The sequence below is a fragment of the Tyto alba genome, unplaced genomic scaffold (genome assembly GCF_018691265.1).
Source record: "Tyto alba isolate M040663 unplaced genomic scaffold, T.alba_DEE_v4.0 Super-Scaffold_39, whole genome shotgun sequence".
Lineage (NCBI taxonomy): Eukaryota > Metazoa > Chordata > Aves > Strigiformes > Tytonidae > Tyto > Tyto alba.
The window spans coordinates 12,504,499-12,517,788 of record NW_024881314.1 but is presented as its reverse complement, the minus strand read 5'-3'; the positions used below and the strand labels follow the sequence as shown (position 1 = coordinate 12,517,788).

The following is a 13,290-nucleotide window of genomic DNA, read 5'->3' as shown; positions in this document are numbered from 1 at the left end:
TTGACAGTCTCCTGAAGGACAGGGTGATCTTCCGTGTGACCTCACAGATGTCAAGTAACAGGCTTAGTGCTATACAATCACTCTCTTGCATGTCAGAATACATCACAACAACTCATGACAACTTGTCTAACCCCTCACTACAACTCTCCCACACATAAGTCATAAGAACAGCAAGCGTTGATCAGAACCCATACTTATCTACCTGAATCCTTTGATGGACAAGCCCACTCAGAACCATGCTAGGCAAGTGGAGAGTAGAGACAAGTGGAGAGGTAAGTGGAGTCATTAGTCCACCTCCTAGTGCTGCTCTTCGTGACAGCAGACAAAAAAAAGAAAGGACAGTAAGGTACATGTGAAGCAGACAAAAAAAGAAAGGACAGTAAGGTACGTGTGACAGGAAGGATCCTCTTCCACCCTACCTCCTCCAGCCACGTCACATCTGGAGTCCTCTGGGGTCATTTCCATACCTCTTAGATGTTCATTGAGGAGAACAACCCACACACAGCAAGTAGCCTCAGAAGAGAAAGGACATCAGCTAACTGTGCTGCCTGGTTCTGCCAGTGCCAGGCACTGCAGTGATGCAATGAGGGCAGTCAGGAACCTGGAAACTTGGGATGAGAACCTCTGAGATTCACAGTGACCAACCCCAAGGCAGCAGTGGGATGCTTCAGAGATGGAAGTAGTTGGAGCTACCTGACTGTAGCCTGAGCATCAAGAGCCCTTTCAACTTCCCCTCTCCAGCCCTACTTCCTGATCACTGAATATATGAATATTTAAGTAAGATTTAATAGAAAAATTTGTTCTGCTGAGCTGTGCAACCTGGATGCCATACTCACCACCAACTCAGGCAGCCTGTGGCACTTCAGTTTACTTAATGCTGCAATTTTAAGCTACAGTGTGAACACATCTCCACATCTTTCTTTCATGCTCCAGCCACCACTAAATCCTTGCAGGATTCCCCAAAGACCCTTCCTACAAGGGCCACAGCACTGCTTGCTACAAGGAAGATAGGATGTATAGGTATCTGAATTTTGAGTGCAGGCTGCTTATGTGAACAGTACAGGGATCGGGCACATAGCCCCAGGAACAACTGGGATTTCAGATCCCTCTGGCAAGAATGATGTAAATCAACACAAATGCACCCAGCCTGTGGAGCTTGCTGAGAAATGCTTTCTCAGTAGGAAAAGCTGTGGATCCAGGGAGGAGAGATGTGAAAAGAAAAGAAATGCCACAGAGGCTGCACTACTGCAGCTGGGAGACACTGTGTAAAAAGCCACAGATTCAAGAATTAATATTTATCTTACTGCCTTTTCAGAGGGGTCATTCTGAGCACTGGGGCATTGCTCTGTGACTGGCAGCAGTTGAACATCTTGCGTGGGGTTTGTTTTAGAGAGCAACAGTTATCTACAGAAGTGATTTAACACTAGAAGATAGAGGTGTTGGCACAGCTGACAAACCAGGGACAGATCTGGGGAGAGAGCTGCAAAAGGCCATCCACATATATTAGAAGTATTTTTCTGAGAAGGATTTGATGAGATGTGAACTACATTATTTGCTAATGTTGCAGTACAGAGCCTTGTCCAAAGCCCTGGAGAGTCAGAAGGAATCTTTCCATTAACTGCTCTGATTATAAGTGAGATTGTGACAGATGTACTCCCTTTTCCTTCCTCCTCAAATATTTCAAATCAAACAGAAAGAGTAGTTAGATTTGTCCTTTTATGGGGGAGGGTATCATTCCTTCTTAGGTATGCTCATATAAATAGCTACATTGGAGTCTTTTCAGGTACCTGCAACAAGTAAGTTGCTCTGAGGGTAATAAAGCTTCAGAGAAGAGGAGGTGAGGCAAAAGTCACTAAATTCCCAAACTACACATACATGGGTGACATGACACAACGAACAGGAACTGCACCAATGATAAAAGCTGTTTGCAGCCAACAATAAAAGCTGTCTTCAGATCTTCAACATGAGCCAAACCTTCCTGCCATCTTTCAATCTAGAAAACACCTCTTGTTGAAAGCCACCAGAAAACACCCCCGACATCCCAGAATGTGGAAATACTCTGGAGATATGAGCGTTGTGAAGAAGCAAAGCTGCCTCATGTAGAGAAACACTGATGAAAGAAATGGGAAGGCAGCCCTTCAGACTCTTCCTCAACCCTCTGATTTGGCTGAGCAGAGCTTGAGACAAGACAATAAGAGTCAACTGGCTAAGCCTTTTAGGATTTAGATGCCTAAAACAGAACACTAATCAACTAGATTTTCAGAGACCTGAGCAATATCTTCTGCTGGTAAATGCTCCCACTTCCCCTAGCCAGGGTCCTGCAAGGTCTCCAAAAGCTATGCATCTGGATGTCAGGTGACCTACCCATTACATACTCAAGGACTGATTAATGAGAAGTTAACCATGACTCCCCCAGTATCACCTTTATTCTTACACTTCTGTAAGCTGAGCTAGCCATTTTCCATGACAAGGTTGCAAGAGTTTATAGCTTTGCAGAGCCTGGGTGCCACTGCTCTTCATGGAGGCTGTGGCCACTGGTCAGCTGTGGAGTTTACTGCTCCTGGTGCTAATGTCAGGAATAAAGTAGTGAACCTTTGTTTCAGTACATGTTTGCATAATTTTAAAGTCAACAAAGTCAACTGGGAAGCAAATAAATTAAGCTGATAGTGATGAAAGCAGAGCATAGATTCAGTTGCAATATTTGGACAGGGGTCCAACAAGAGGGGAAGGAAAGCTTACTGATTATGGCACATTCTTAATGGAGTATTGCTTCCAGATCCTCACCTCTGATTACACTTCTATAGGGTGTGATAGGATCAGCAATCATGAAATGGGAGAAGCTCAACACGTAGAATGTCCTTATAAAGATCTCATTCTTCACAGTGTCAAAAGCAACTAGTTGCATTACCTTCTGGAGGCCAATTTAATTGTTGTCAATACCAGTTGCAAATTGGCTTTAACATTTTAATGGATGTTTTCTGCAAACTGCTCTGATTAATGGAAGAAAACATTGTATTTCTGCCTTTCATCTGGAGATCTAATGCATTTTACAAACAATAATTGATCTAGCAAGACACATAGAGGCAAACAGGGAGAAGCAAACCTGCTACAGAAATCATTTTATCCTTCCACAGCACCCAGTAGAACTGCAGAATGGTACAGGACAGAACAGCTGGTTAGACAGTGGGCTTGGCTGTTTTTTTCCCCAGGGAAACTCCTGAACAGATTAAAACTAAAATACCTGAACTGCAGGCAGAATTGTTTTGATCGTAAATTGTCACCATGATGCCTAATTTGAGTTCTGGAAAACCCCAAACCTGCTGGCCTGAACCTCAGCCCCCTTCATCTCAAAGTGCATGTAGCCTTGAAGGTGCTGACAGTCAATCCCAGTTGGACACCAAGTTCCCAGAGCATCTAAGCACAGGCTCTCTCCTGCACGCTTGCTCACAGGCAACCACTAAGGATCCTACTCAAGTCTGCGGCTCCATGGGACATAGCTCAGCGGTTACAAATTCAGCACTGCTGAAACAGGGCAATCCCTCTCAGCCCTGCTCCTGATTGCACTCCTATGTTTCATAATACAGCCTCTTCCTGAGCTGATTTTGCTGGGTTAATGAGTTAAACCAGCTGATGGAAGAATGTGACAGCACCAGAGTCAGCGCAGAGGGCAGTGGCCATGACAGAGGATGTAAGAAGAGGATTGAGACCTCTGCTTCAACGGCAGAAGAGCCATTAGGCTGACTCAGCTGCCTGTGAAACTGGAGCCTGAGAGGAAGAATGGACAGGCTTGCAGATCCAACCCAAGACACAGGTCAGGCCTCAAATCAAAACCTAGCCAGGAGCACGACTCCCTTTGCCTACTGCATCCTCAAGCCCCAAGTGACTTTCTGCCCTCCCACTGCTGGAGCGTCCCCCACCAGCCCCCAGCCCTGTTTCCCAGGTGCTCCCAGAGGACCTGAGCTTGGGCAGCTGGTGAGTGCTGACACGGCATGACAACAGCAGCTCAGACACCCGGTGCTCTCCAGGGAAAGGAGTATCTCCCAGTCCTGCCCTTTCTCACAGCACTCCAAATTCTCCAGAATACCTGTGCCAGATACCTGATGGTCCTCTGCTCCCAGGCCTTTCCCAGATCTGGAAGGGGAGGACAGAGCCCAGCATGAGGGGAACCACCTGGCTTAAACATCATCCCTTGCTGAAACCCACAACGCAGACTTTGTCGCGCGAGCAACACAGAACGAGGGCATAAACTGGCCTACCCCCTTAGGTGTTATGCTCCAAAACTCTTTCCACCTCTGCTTTTGCATGTTTTGAGAACAGTATTTCTTTGCCATCCTCAATCCAGCTGTACAGATTCGGAAATTGGGAAAGCATCCAAACGAATCAGGTTGGACCTCCTACACACACACAGTCTCCATCCTCCGTAACTCCTTCTCACCGCTCCTGGTCAGTGTTACTCTGACCCTCCTGCATCCATCAGTCCCGCTCCCCAGGACCCCGCAGTCCCATCAGCCCCAGGATTTGATCTTAAACCTAGCAACTGCTCCAAATAGCGAAGCCTGGGTCTGGCAAGGAGGACCATGCGCTCCCACTCCTTTGTGTGAGCAGCCAGCCGTGGCACCAGGCACGGGGAGCTGCTGCTGCTGCCGCCTGGCGCGATCGGGGGCACCCCCCAGCGTGTTGCAGCACATGCCCACAGCCACCCTGTCCCCTGCAACGTGCAGGTCCCTGCATTAGGCTCCCAGACCTTTTCCACATTAATGCCTCCTCTCCACCAGATCACGCTGCCAGAAAAGCCTGCTTCAACTAATTCCCACGTTCTCCATGTGTTTTGCTGTATTGTCTTCATTAGGGTGACTTTCACTGTGAGGCTTTGTTTCAAAGTAAATCTATATGCTTAATCCTCTCTCCTGCTCACAACTTGCATTAGTCTCTTAAAAAAAAAAAAAAACAAAAAAAAAAAAGAAAAAAGCTGCTACCATAGTAACCTACAGTTCCCTAGATATTGCCGTGGATGATAAGTGCTGCGGTGCCTGGCCTTGTGGGTCTGGGACTGCACTCTATCGAATGAATGCTAAATTCCACCAGAACACTTGTAGCCGGTACCTGATATTTATCCTGTAGTTCTGGATGTTGCTACTCTGTCGTGGCTATGTGGTTCATGTGAGTATCAAGACATTATACTCATACATATGTATATACGCACACACTCCACCTACCCATTTTTTTCACTGCAACAGTCAGAATGGGTTTTTTTCTTGGTGTTTTTTTTTTTATTTTACTTTATTTTTAATTTTTATTTTTTTTCGAATTTGTAACTCGTTAGCTGTTTTGACACATGAAATCCTGACATCAGTCACGGGAGAGATTTGGACATGAGACACAAGAATCTGTTGCAAATGTTGTTGCTTTTTATTCTCCAGTAAGTTCACTGATAAATATATTTGCAGTAGGGAAATTTTGTTGTCTCATGTGTCTTGTTAGTGGGATATAGTTTTCCCAAAGGTTCTTTTTCAGATTACCCTCAAACTTTACAGCTCAGTAAAACACTCAGGAGACCACGATAAATCAATAACTATAGGCAGAAGTAGGTGCAGCCCCAGTCTCACCGAGGGAAGGAGGATGCTGCCTGGCTCCGGGGAGTGCTGGGGATCACAGGCTCTACTTGTCAGTATTAGTGGGCAGGCTGACCCTTACAGCTGCTCATGACTGAATATCTGCACAGCACCAGCTCCTAACCTCTGGCAGCAACAGAAAGGGGAGGCTGGATGTCCAAACCAGTAAGATTACAAAAGGATAAGCATAGAAATATTTAACAGCGAAAAAGATCCATTTGGAATCAGGGCAATTAAGTTCACTGCATTGTAGCTCATTCACCCAACCTTCCAACCTGTCCCTTCTCCTGTGTTTCTTGGATTACAAGCACATTGGGACGAAGCCTTTGCTTTCCAATGCAAGTGTAAAAGCTCTTGCTTGCTGTTAGGGTACAGGATTGAAGGAGGCAGGTCTGTGCCCACGTGAAGGTGCAAGAGGAAGCATCTCCGTGCATTCAGAGGACTAAAGCACACACTGCAGACACATCCCCACTGAGAGGTGCCAACCTGAAGTGAGAGTGGTGGTCCCAGGGCAAAACTGCTCTCTCAGTACCCAGGCAAAGTGCATAAATTACTTAGGGAGAGGTATTTACAAGGCTTTAGGCATTTATTTTGAGGTCAAGGGAAGATGGTCACCTAAGAACCCTTCGAAGTAAGGCCCTTGCCTCTCTGTGCTCCATTTCCCCATCTGTAAAATAGAGACTGGCAATGTCACTGAGTATGGGAGTGAAAGGGCATCATCTACTCTGGTATTAAGGGTGAATGAATACCTACGCTGTCTAACACTGCACAGACTAACTTAGGTCCTAAATAAGTGAGGAACCTAGATGCCAAAGAAGATAGCAGCTTGTGTCCTATCTTAACTATGCTGCATCAATTCCAGCAGCACCCACCTCTCCCCACTCTCTGCTGGGCTGATCGTCCCTTTTGGCAATGGTATTTTGGATGCCAGGACACCGAGTAACTGTTACCCTCAAAATGATCTTAACTGTTATCCTCAAAATGATCTGAGACAGAAAAATCTGACATTTTCGGTTGGCTCAGAAAATGTATTAACCCGTTTGGGATTTTCCTGGGAGGGAAAGATGTGGGAAGCATTGGGGCTTACCATAACAGGGGTGTTCTTGGAGGGAAAAGCAGATGGAGTGACACTGAATTGCCTTATCTTCTACAGATCCTAGAGGTTTCTAAGCTGGTCCTGTTTCTTTCTTTTCAAATGTCAGTGAATGGCAACAGAAGTATGGAGAAAAGAAAAACCCTGTTCCTGGAACTCTCTGGGTGCTTTCCAAGTCGTTTCCCTAATTCTTCACCCGCCTGCACCTTAACTAGTTTCTTACAACAGAGCACACGGGCTGTAAAATGCTACTGTAGGGACTGGGGGATCATTTTACACCTGCTTTGTATTCCCCTGAACAGCTGTAAATGACAACACAAACTGTGAAACAGCAGGGAATTTGAACGCCTTCAACATACATTTCTACGCTGATCCTCAGTAAATTAATTCAAATAGTTGCTGGGGATTTTGGGGAGAAGCTACAGAACTCAGTGAATGAATAAAGGAAGCAATTTGAAGCAGATACCAGCTGGAGGCTTGGGGGAAAGGAGAGAGAGGAAAGGGAGAAGGCATGTATAACCTGGAGGAAATCTGAGCAGCTGACTGCCCTGGCTCACCCTGGTCTTTGGGCAGAGCCTGCGCTGAGCCCGTGGCCCAGGGAGAGCAGGGCCAAGATCAGCAATCTCCTCCCCTGTGCGATGATTAGGATGGAAGTACTCCCCATGCTGTTCTGCCTATATTTGGCTAGAGATGTTAGCTACAATTTCCATAAAGATTAAAGGCCTCTCCTGCATTTGTTCACATTCAGAACAAGCTCAGAATATGCCTCTGGGTGGAAGGCACTGCTGAAAACAGCACTTTGAATATGTACATCTCTGGAACATCCTGACTCAAATGGCTTATTAAAAGCCTTCCCCAGATATATCAGGCTAATCAGAGCGCTAGCCTGTGTTGTTTGCTGCATTCAAAGTGGTAATCCTGTCAATAAGCTGTTCTTCACACCTGCAGGTACCCCTGTCCCTAGCACAGGTGAATAGCAGAAGATTTTTCACACTGGAAACTTATCTCAATTTACCCCTGCGGTCAGCTCTTTGCTGGCACATCTGGAGCTGGTTTCAGACCAGCATATTTTGTTGGTGATGCAATTTGATATTCTGAGAATTAAGAGGCCAAAAGAATACAAAAGTAGGCCAGAGTCTTTTCTCCAGCAAGTATAAAAAAAGTCTTGTCATTGCACTTAACAGCCTCCTGATCCTGAAGGTAGTCAGAAGCAGCATAATTCCAGGCACAGATTTTACCTACCTGTTTCATGCTCAAGTAGGTGACATCTGGGGATCCTTCACTACTGACAGTATTGCACAGTGGCAGCAAGGATACCCTTGTCCTGAACATATTTGGAGAGATTCTCCTCCCACATAACTTCCTGCATCAGTCTAATGGTCCTGAGTATCCCCTATCTCATAGGTTGGCAGTACCACCAAGGTGAATTGTATGAAAAAGAGCCAATGTGGAAGAGACAGAATGAGACCGGGAGAATAAATGATCAATTCAGACCATGTGCTGTCCTGGAGCATCATAGATTTGTACCAGCTGTGAGTCTGGGACCATAAGCCTCCCTGACCCATAAGGATATACCTAAACCAAGCCTGTGTCCCATGACTGTTTTACATCACTGATTTACACCAACTAAAGACCTATTTCAGAATCTTACTTGGATTCTTCTGTGGTTTGGTCTTGATTTGGAAAACAGTAATGAGGCGACTCCCTGCATGGCTGTTAGTCCTGAGCTGACTACCCTTCCATCACCAAGGCAGTCGGAAAACCCCCATCTGACAATTTCTGTGGGGACTACATCTTGCAGGTGCTTTGCTTAGCCACGTTTTGGGAAAAACGAACCAACCCCTTGCATCTTTCAGGAAGCTTTCACATATCCAAGGATGGTATTGGAGCTGAGAATTTAGTCTTAATTTTTCCACTAATGCTAATGTCCGTCAGCATCACTGTCACGAGAACTGCCCTCATCTTTTCTGACACATCAGTTGACTGTGGATGTTGCAGGAAGATTGCCTTTGGCTCAGACTCTGTCTCTTGTGCCAAATGCAGCACCTTCCTCTATGGGAGCATATTGCTGCTTATGTATGACGTTTTCCACGCCGGCAGGAACTGTTGACCTTTCTCCCATCTATCCTTGTTCTTGTCTATGCTTGCTGGCCATCCACTGAACAAATGAATGGCACCGACTTTCATAGCAGATGTCAGGATAGATAACAGGGCCGAGGAGAAAAGGCAGGGGAAATGTTGCTAGAGTTTTCCTTCCAACACCCCAAAAGGTGCTACTGTGACGGAGACATCAAAAATGCCAATGGATAGATAAATGAGATGGATTTCCTGTAATCTCAGATTCATCATATTTTATCTGTTACTCACAATAGCAAACACTGAGCTAACAAGAGGTCTGTGTGGGCTGGAGGAGCGTTCCTGTCTACAGAGAGTGATGTAGCTCATACTAATTAGGTGGTGCACAGCTGGAGAGGTGCTCTGACCCAAGCAGTCTGTAGGCACAGTCTTCAGCTTTTCTTATCTGCAAAGAGCCTACCACCACCAAAACAGCAGCACTCTATAGAAGCAACGAACAGAAATGTCAGTGGAAGTGAGCGTGGGTGGAAGGGGAGGTGAATTGTCCCCTGTCATCTCAAAGGGTCATGAGCTTGATTCTTAGAGGAAACCAAAAGTGACAATAATCTCTGGAGAGATGCTCTTCAGACACTTGGGACACTGAAGCTCAGCAGAATACAATGTGGGAAACGTATTCTGCTTCTGATAAATAGCTGGCTCCCACATCACTTGGGGAAGGTGGCCATTGTAAAGTGGTAGGCTGAAGTGTTCTTGAAACCAGATGCCATGCCTGAAAAACAACAGTTGTTTCCGTGTCTAGGGCAGAGAGATCTATTTCACTCTTTCCCTTTAGCAAGCATTAGTTAGACTTGGGTTCTTCTATCTCAAAGCTCAACAGAGAAGCACAAACCAGACCTAACACCAGGCCCTCCCGTCCCAGCTTAGAGTTCTGAAACCACCCACTATGAAGTGTCTGGGCAAATACACTGAGGACTTTGCCTCGGTCTTGAATTCTCCCTCAGTCATCTGTGGTGCCGCAGGCATGCCCTCAGCAGCTCCTGCACACGCTGCTTTGTTTGGACTCTACTGCCTCAGACACAGACCACCTCAATTTGTCATTGTCACCCACAATCATTTCGTTCACTGACACCAAACAAGCCTAATGGAAAAATGAAGCTATGGTCTATTTAGCAAGACTTAAGGGCATCCTTCTAGTTATAAGTTTGGAAACAAAAGTTCCAAGTAAAATAAATACGAAACTCAATCTCAGCCTGTGTGTAACAACTATAGTCCTTTCTGGTTGTTTAACCTCTTGTACTCTGGAGTCCTGAGACAAACCACAGCCAGCAGACCTGACGTTTTTCAGATCCTGCTGAAAAATCCTACAGCTGTGGTCTTCTCAAGCCAATTTGCAGCACCAGTGAGCGGTGCTTTGCCTGGATCTGGCTATTACATATAACTGCCTCCATATTTTCCCCAAGCTGTCCCCCATTCCCCTCTTTTTATTTCTTTTCTTCCCTTCCTTCCCAAAAAGCAAGTATTGATGGTGACCCCTCTTCTACTTCCATACTGGGGCTTACCAGCTTTATTCTAGTTTAATATGCTATAACCCATTCTTGTTTTCCAACTTTTACTTCCCTCTCAACCTAAAAGATTTTAGCATTCGCTTATACAGTTTCCTGATTACCACAATAATCTGAAGATTAGCTGAGTAACAGAGTATAGTTACAACAGAGCATTGCCCTATTCTGCGAATGAAACACTATAAAAAAACATTAAATGTATAGCTGTTTTATGAGCTCGTGATCTTTTGTAAGTGATTAGCTTTCTGTCTCATGTGATATATGAGGACATGTTAATAACGGACACAACTGAGCCAGGAACAAGTTCTTTTGGGCAAGCTACAAGAGCAAGTTTTCCCTTCCCAGTTTGGCAAGGGCTCACTGCGACATTCGGTCCAACTGGCTGCCCCGAGGTAGAAGCGATCAGATACCCTTCCAGCTGCCAGCGGCTGTGGAGGTCTGTGCTGGAAGTAAAGTCTTTGTAGTTGTGTTTCTGACTGTTCTTTTAGTGGGCTCCTGTTGCCTGTGCCTTGCCTGCTTCAGCCCTCATTGAACTGTAACGGCTTTTCTCTTTCACACAATATGGGCAAACAGGCAAGCAGAGGCTGAATGAACAGACTGTCATCTTTAACAACATGCTTTTTCCCTCCCAGCCATTTTGCCTTGCTCATCTCATGTCCCAGTCCTCAGGAAGGACCAAGTAGACTCCTTACGGGGTACGGTCACTTTGTAGTGTGACCATCTGCACTAGCACCCCGCTCACAATACTTGTGCTCTGGTCCTCGCATCCTTGTGTGCCTCCACTAATGTACTTGTAAGTCTTAAAAATGTCCACTGGAGCCATCAGCTACCAAAAGACACCAGAGAAGAATACTGCAATTAGCAATTCCCCTCGCAAACCTTCCCATTTGCCTTTTCTCAGACTTAACAGTGCCTAAATAGGACACCTAACTCAGACTTCCAGTATGCAGCTGGTCTCTTCTGCTGCAAGCAAAGAATTTCTTCTGCATCTTCATCCAGAATTTGCCTGTCCTCACTGACCACCAGGAGCCAATGGGAAGAAACAGGGTGTCTTCAGAACGAGATTCATGTCATCATAAGGCTTATGTCAGAGTTGTTCTCTGATGGTGTCTATAGCTGTTCACTGGCCATAAACTCTTATATCTTGCATTTCTATCCTCAGGCAGAATCACATAGCCCTCTCAAGAGCCAGTCCCAAGCCCGAGATATGCAAAAGCACCTTCCTTTTCCAGGCAACTCACCTCATAAACTGTTCGCCAGCCCAACATTTTATTTCACAGGTATAATCTCTGGCATACAAAATGACAGGGTTCACTGGCCTCTGAGTGAAAATTGGACAGCAATGAAATCCTTCTTAGTTCTCATGGAAATTATTTTGTTCCCAGCAGCAGGGAAGGCTTCCAGAGAACACGGTCACCTGGTCTTGTCTCCGTAGGGTGATGCACACTGCAGCAAAACCCTTCTAATAGTGACTGCACGAGGCAACAGAAACCAGTCACTGTCCCCAGTCGCGCAGAGCACATCAAGCCCCGCAGGTTGGGGAGCAGTCTGAGCTCCTGCTAGCTTCTTTCAGAAGCTTCCCCAGCAGGGACCATTAGCAAAACTTCCTTTGATTGCCAGGTGACACAGGCCAGGAAACGCCACCCAGAATCTTCTACATGCAGCTGAATAACTTGTAACTGAATGGGAGCGTGTCTTTGAGGCACACATCCAGCTGTAACTGAGAGATGGCAAGTGATGGCAAGTCAACCACGTCCCACCTAATAAAGGTGGTCAGCAACCATCAAGACATTGTTTTGACAATTATCAATATGTGAAGCATTAAATAAATCAGAACAATAGACCTAAGAGGCTGGCATCCTTGTGCCACTGGGGAAATCAAGGCAAAAAGCTGTCAAATGATTTCACCAAATTCACCCAGCCAGCAGAAGCCAGAAAAAAAATTTACATGTCCCGATTCCCAGACCAATGCTCCTGGAGCACCTCAGACCAGTGTCTTTAATTTCCTGGGATACCCTCTAGGTTACCTTCCACACTTTCCTCTCAGCACATGCCTATAGTTCACCTGAATGAATAAGGTAGCCTCAATTATGTGGATTTCTTTCTTCTCAGATGCTGTTGTGCAAAGAGCCCAATTATGCTTTCTAGCATAAGTGTTCTGTTGGAAATACACAATGTTCTAAGCTTAATACAAGGATTTTGGTATAAGCTGAATTTATACCTCACTGATTCTGAATTTTTAAAATGCCTAGAGAGAACAGTCACTTTATTCAGTAAAAACCTTAAAGAATCATCACCACTGATCCTTGCACTCCTCTGCTCTATCTGATTGCCTTTTAAAGCCATTTATTATCCTAACGTCAGGTTTACAAAATCCACTACTGTAAAGTGTTCTGCTGACTTCTAACATGCCATCGGTACACCCACCCCTGAAGAGAGAGAGCAGGAAAGCAGAACTTACCTGGGTTACTTTTGGAGGTGCGCACAGGGGTGTAATGGTTTTTGGAAGATGTCCTGACTGGGGTGTTTTCTTTGGGGGAGGTATCTATGGCCGAGATAGTCTCTCTTTCACAGTGTGCTATTGGGATTGGTCCCTGCTGCCTTAAGATGTCAGCCAGAGCCCTGGGGAGAGAGAAATAGGGAAAAAAACGTATTTTCACACAGTAGCTAGAATGACATTCAGTATTTTCACTTCCACAATCACTGTGCAAACCCAGCAGTAGTTGGATTTCTACCATAAACAGAAAAAAAAACAATAACAAAAAAAAAAAAAAAAAAAAAAAAACCAAAACAAAAAAACTTAAAAGCTTAGGGGGTTTTTACGTGTCTGCTACATGTAGTTACAGGCTTGCCTGGCTATTGTTTCGTTTTTCGTATGCTTCCACCAGTTCACCCCAGGGTTATGTTATCTCTCCATCATTTTCCTTGCTGTCAGTGACAGTGCAGA

The 13,290-nt window shown here is 45.4% G+C and overlaps 1 protein-coding gene across 3 annotated transcripts in view; it reads right to left on the bottom strand.

The window, feature by feature from the left end:
- SHISA6 (shisa family member 6) overlaps window positions 1-13,290 on the bottom strand; it is a 259,546-nt gene that overhangs the window by 230,781 nt on the left and 15,475 nt on the right. For all 3 annotated transcript variants that reach the window (XM_042802651.1, XM_032992102.2, XM_042802652.1), the window contains exon 2: window positions 12,805-12,965. In XM_042802651.1, coding sequence (XP_042658585.1) covers window positions 12,805-12,965 — 161 coding nt within the window. The remainder of the gene's footprint in view (window positions 1-12,804; window positions 12,966-13,290) is intronic.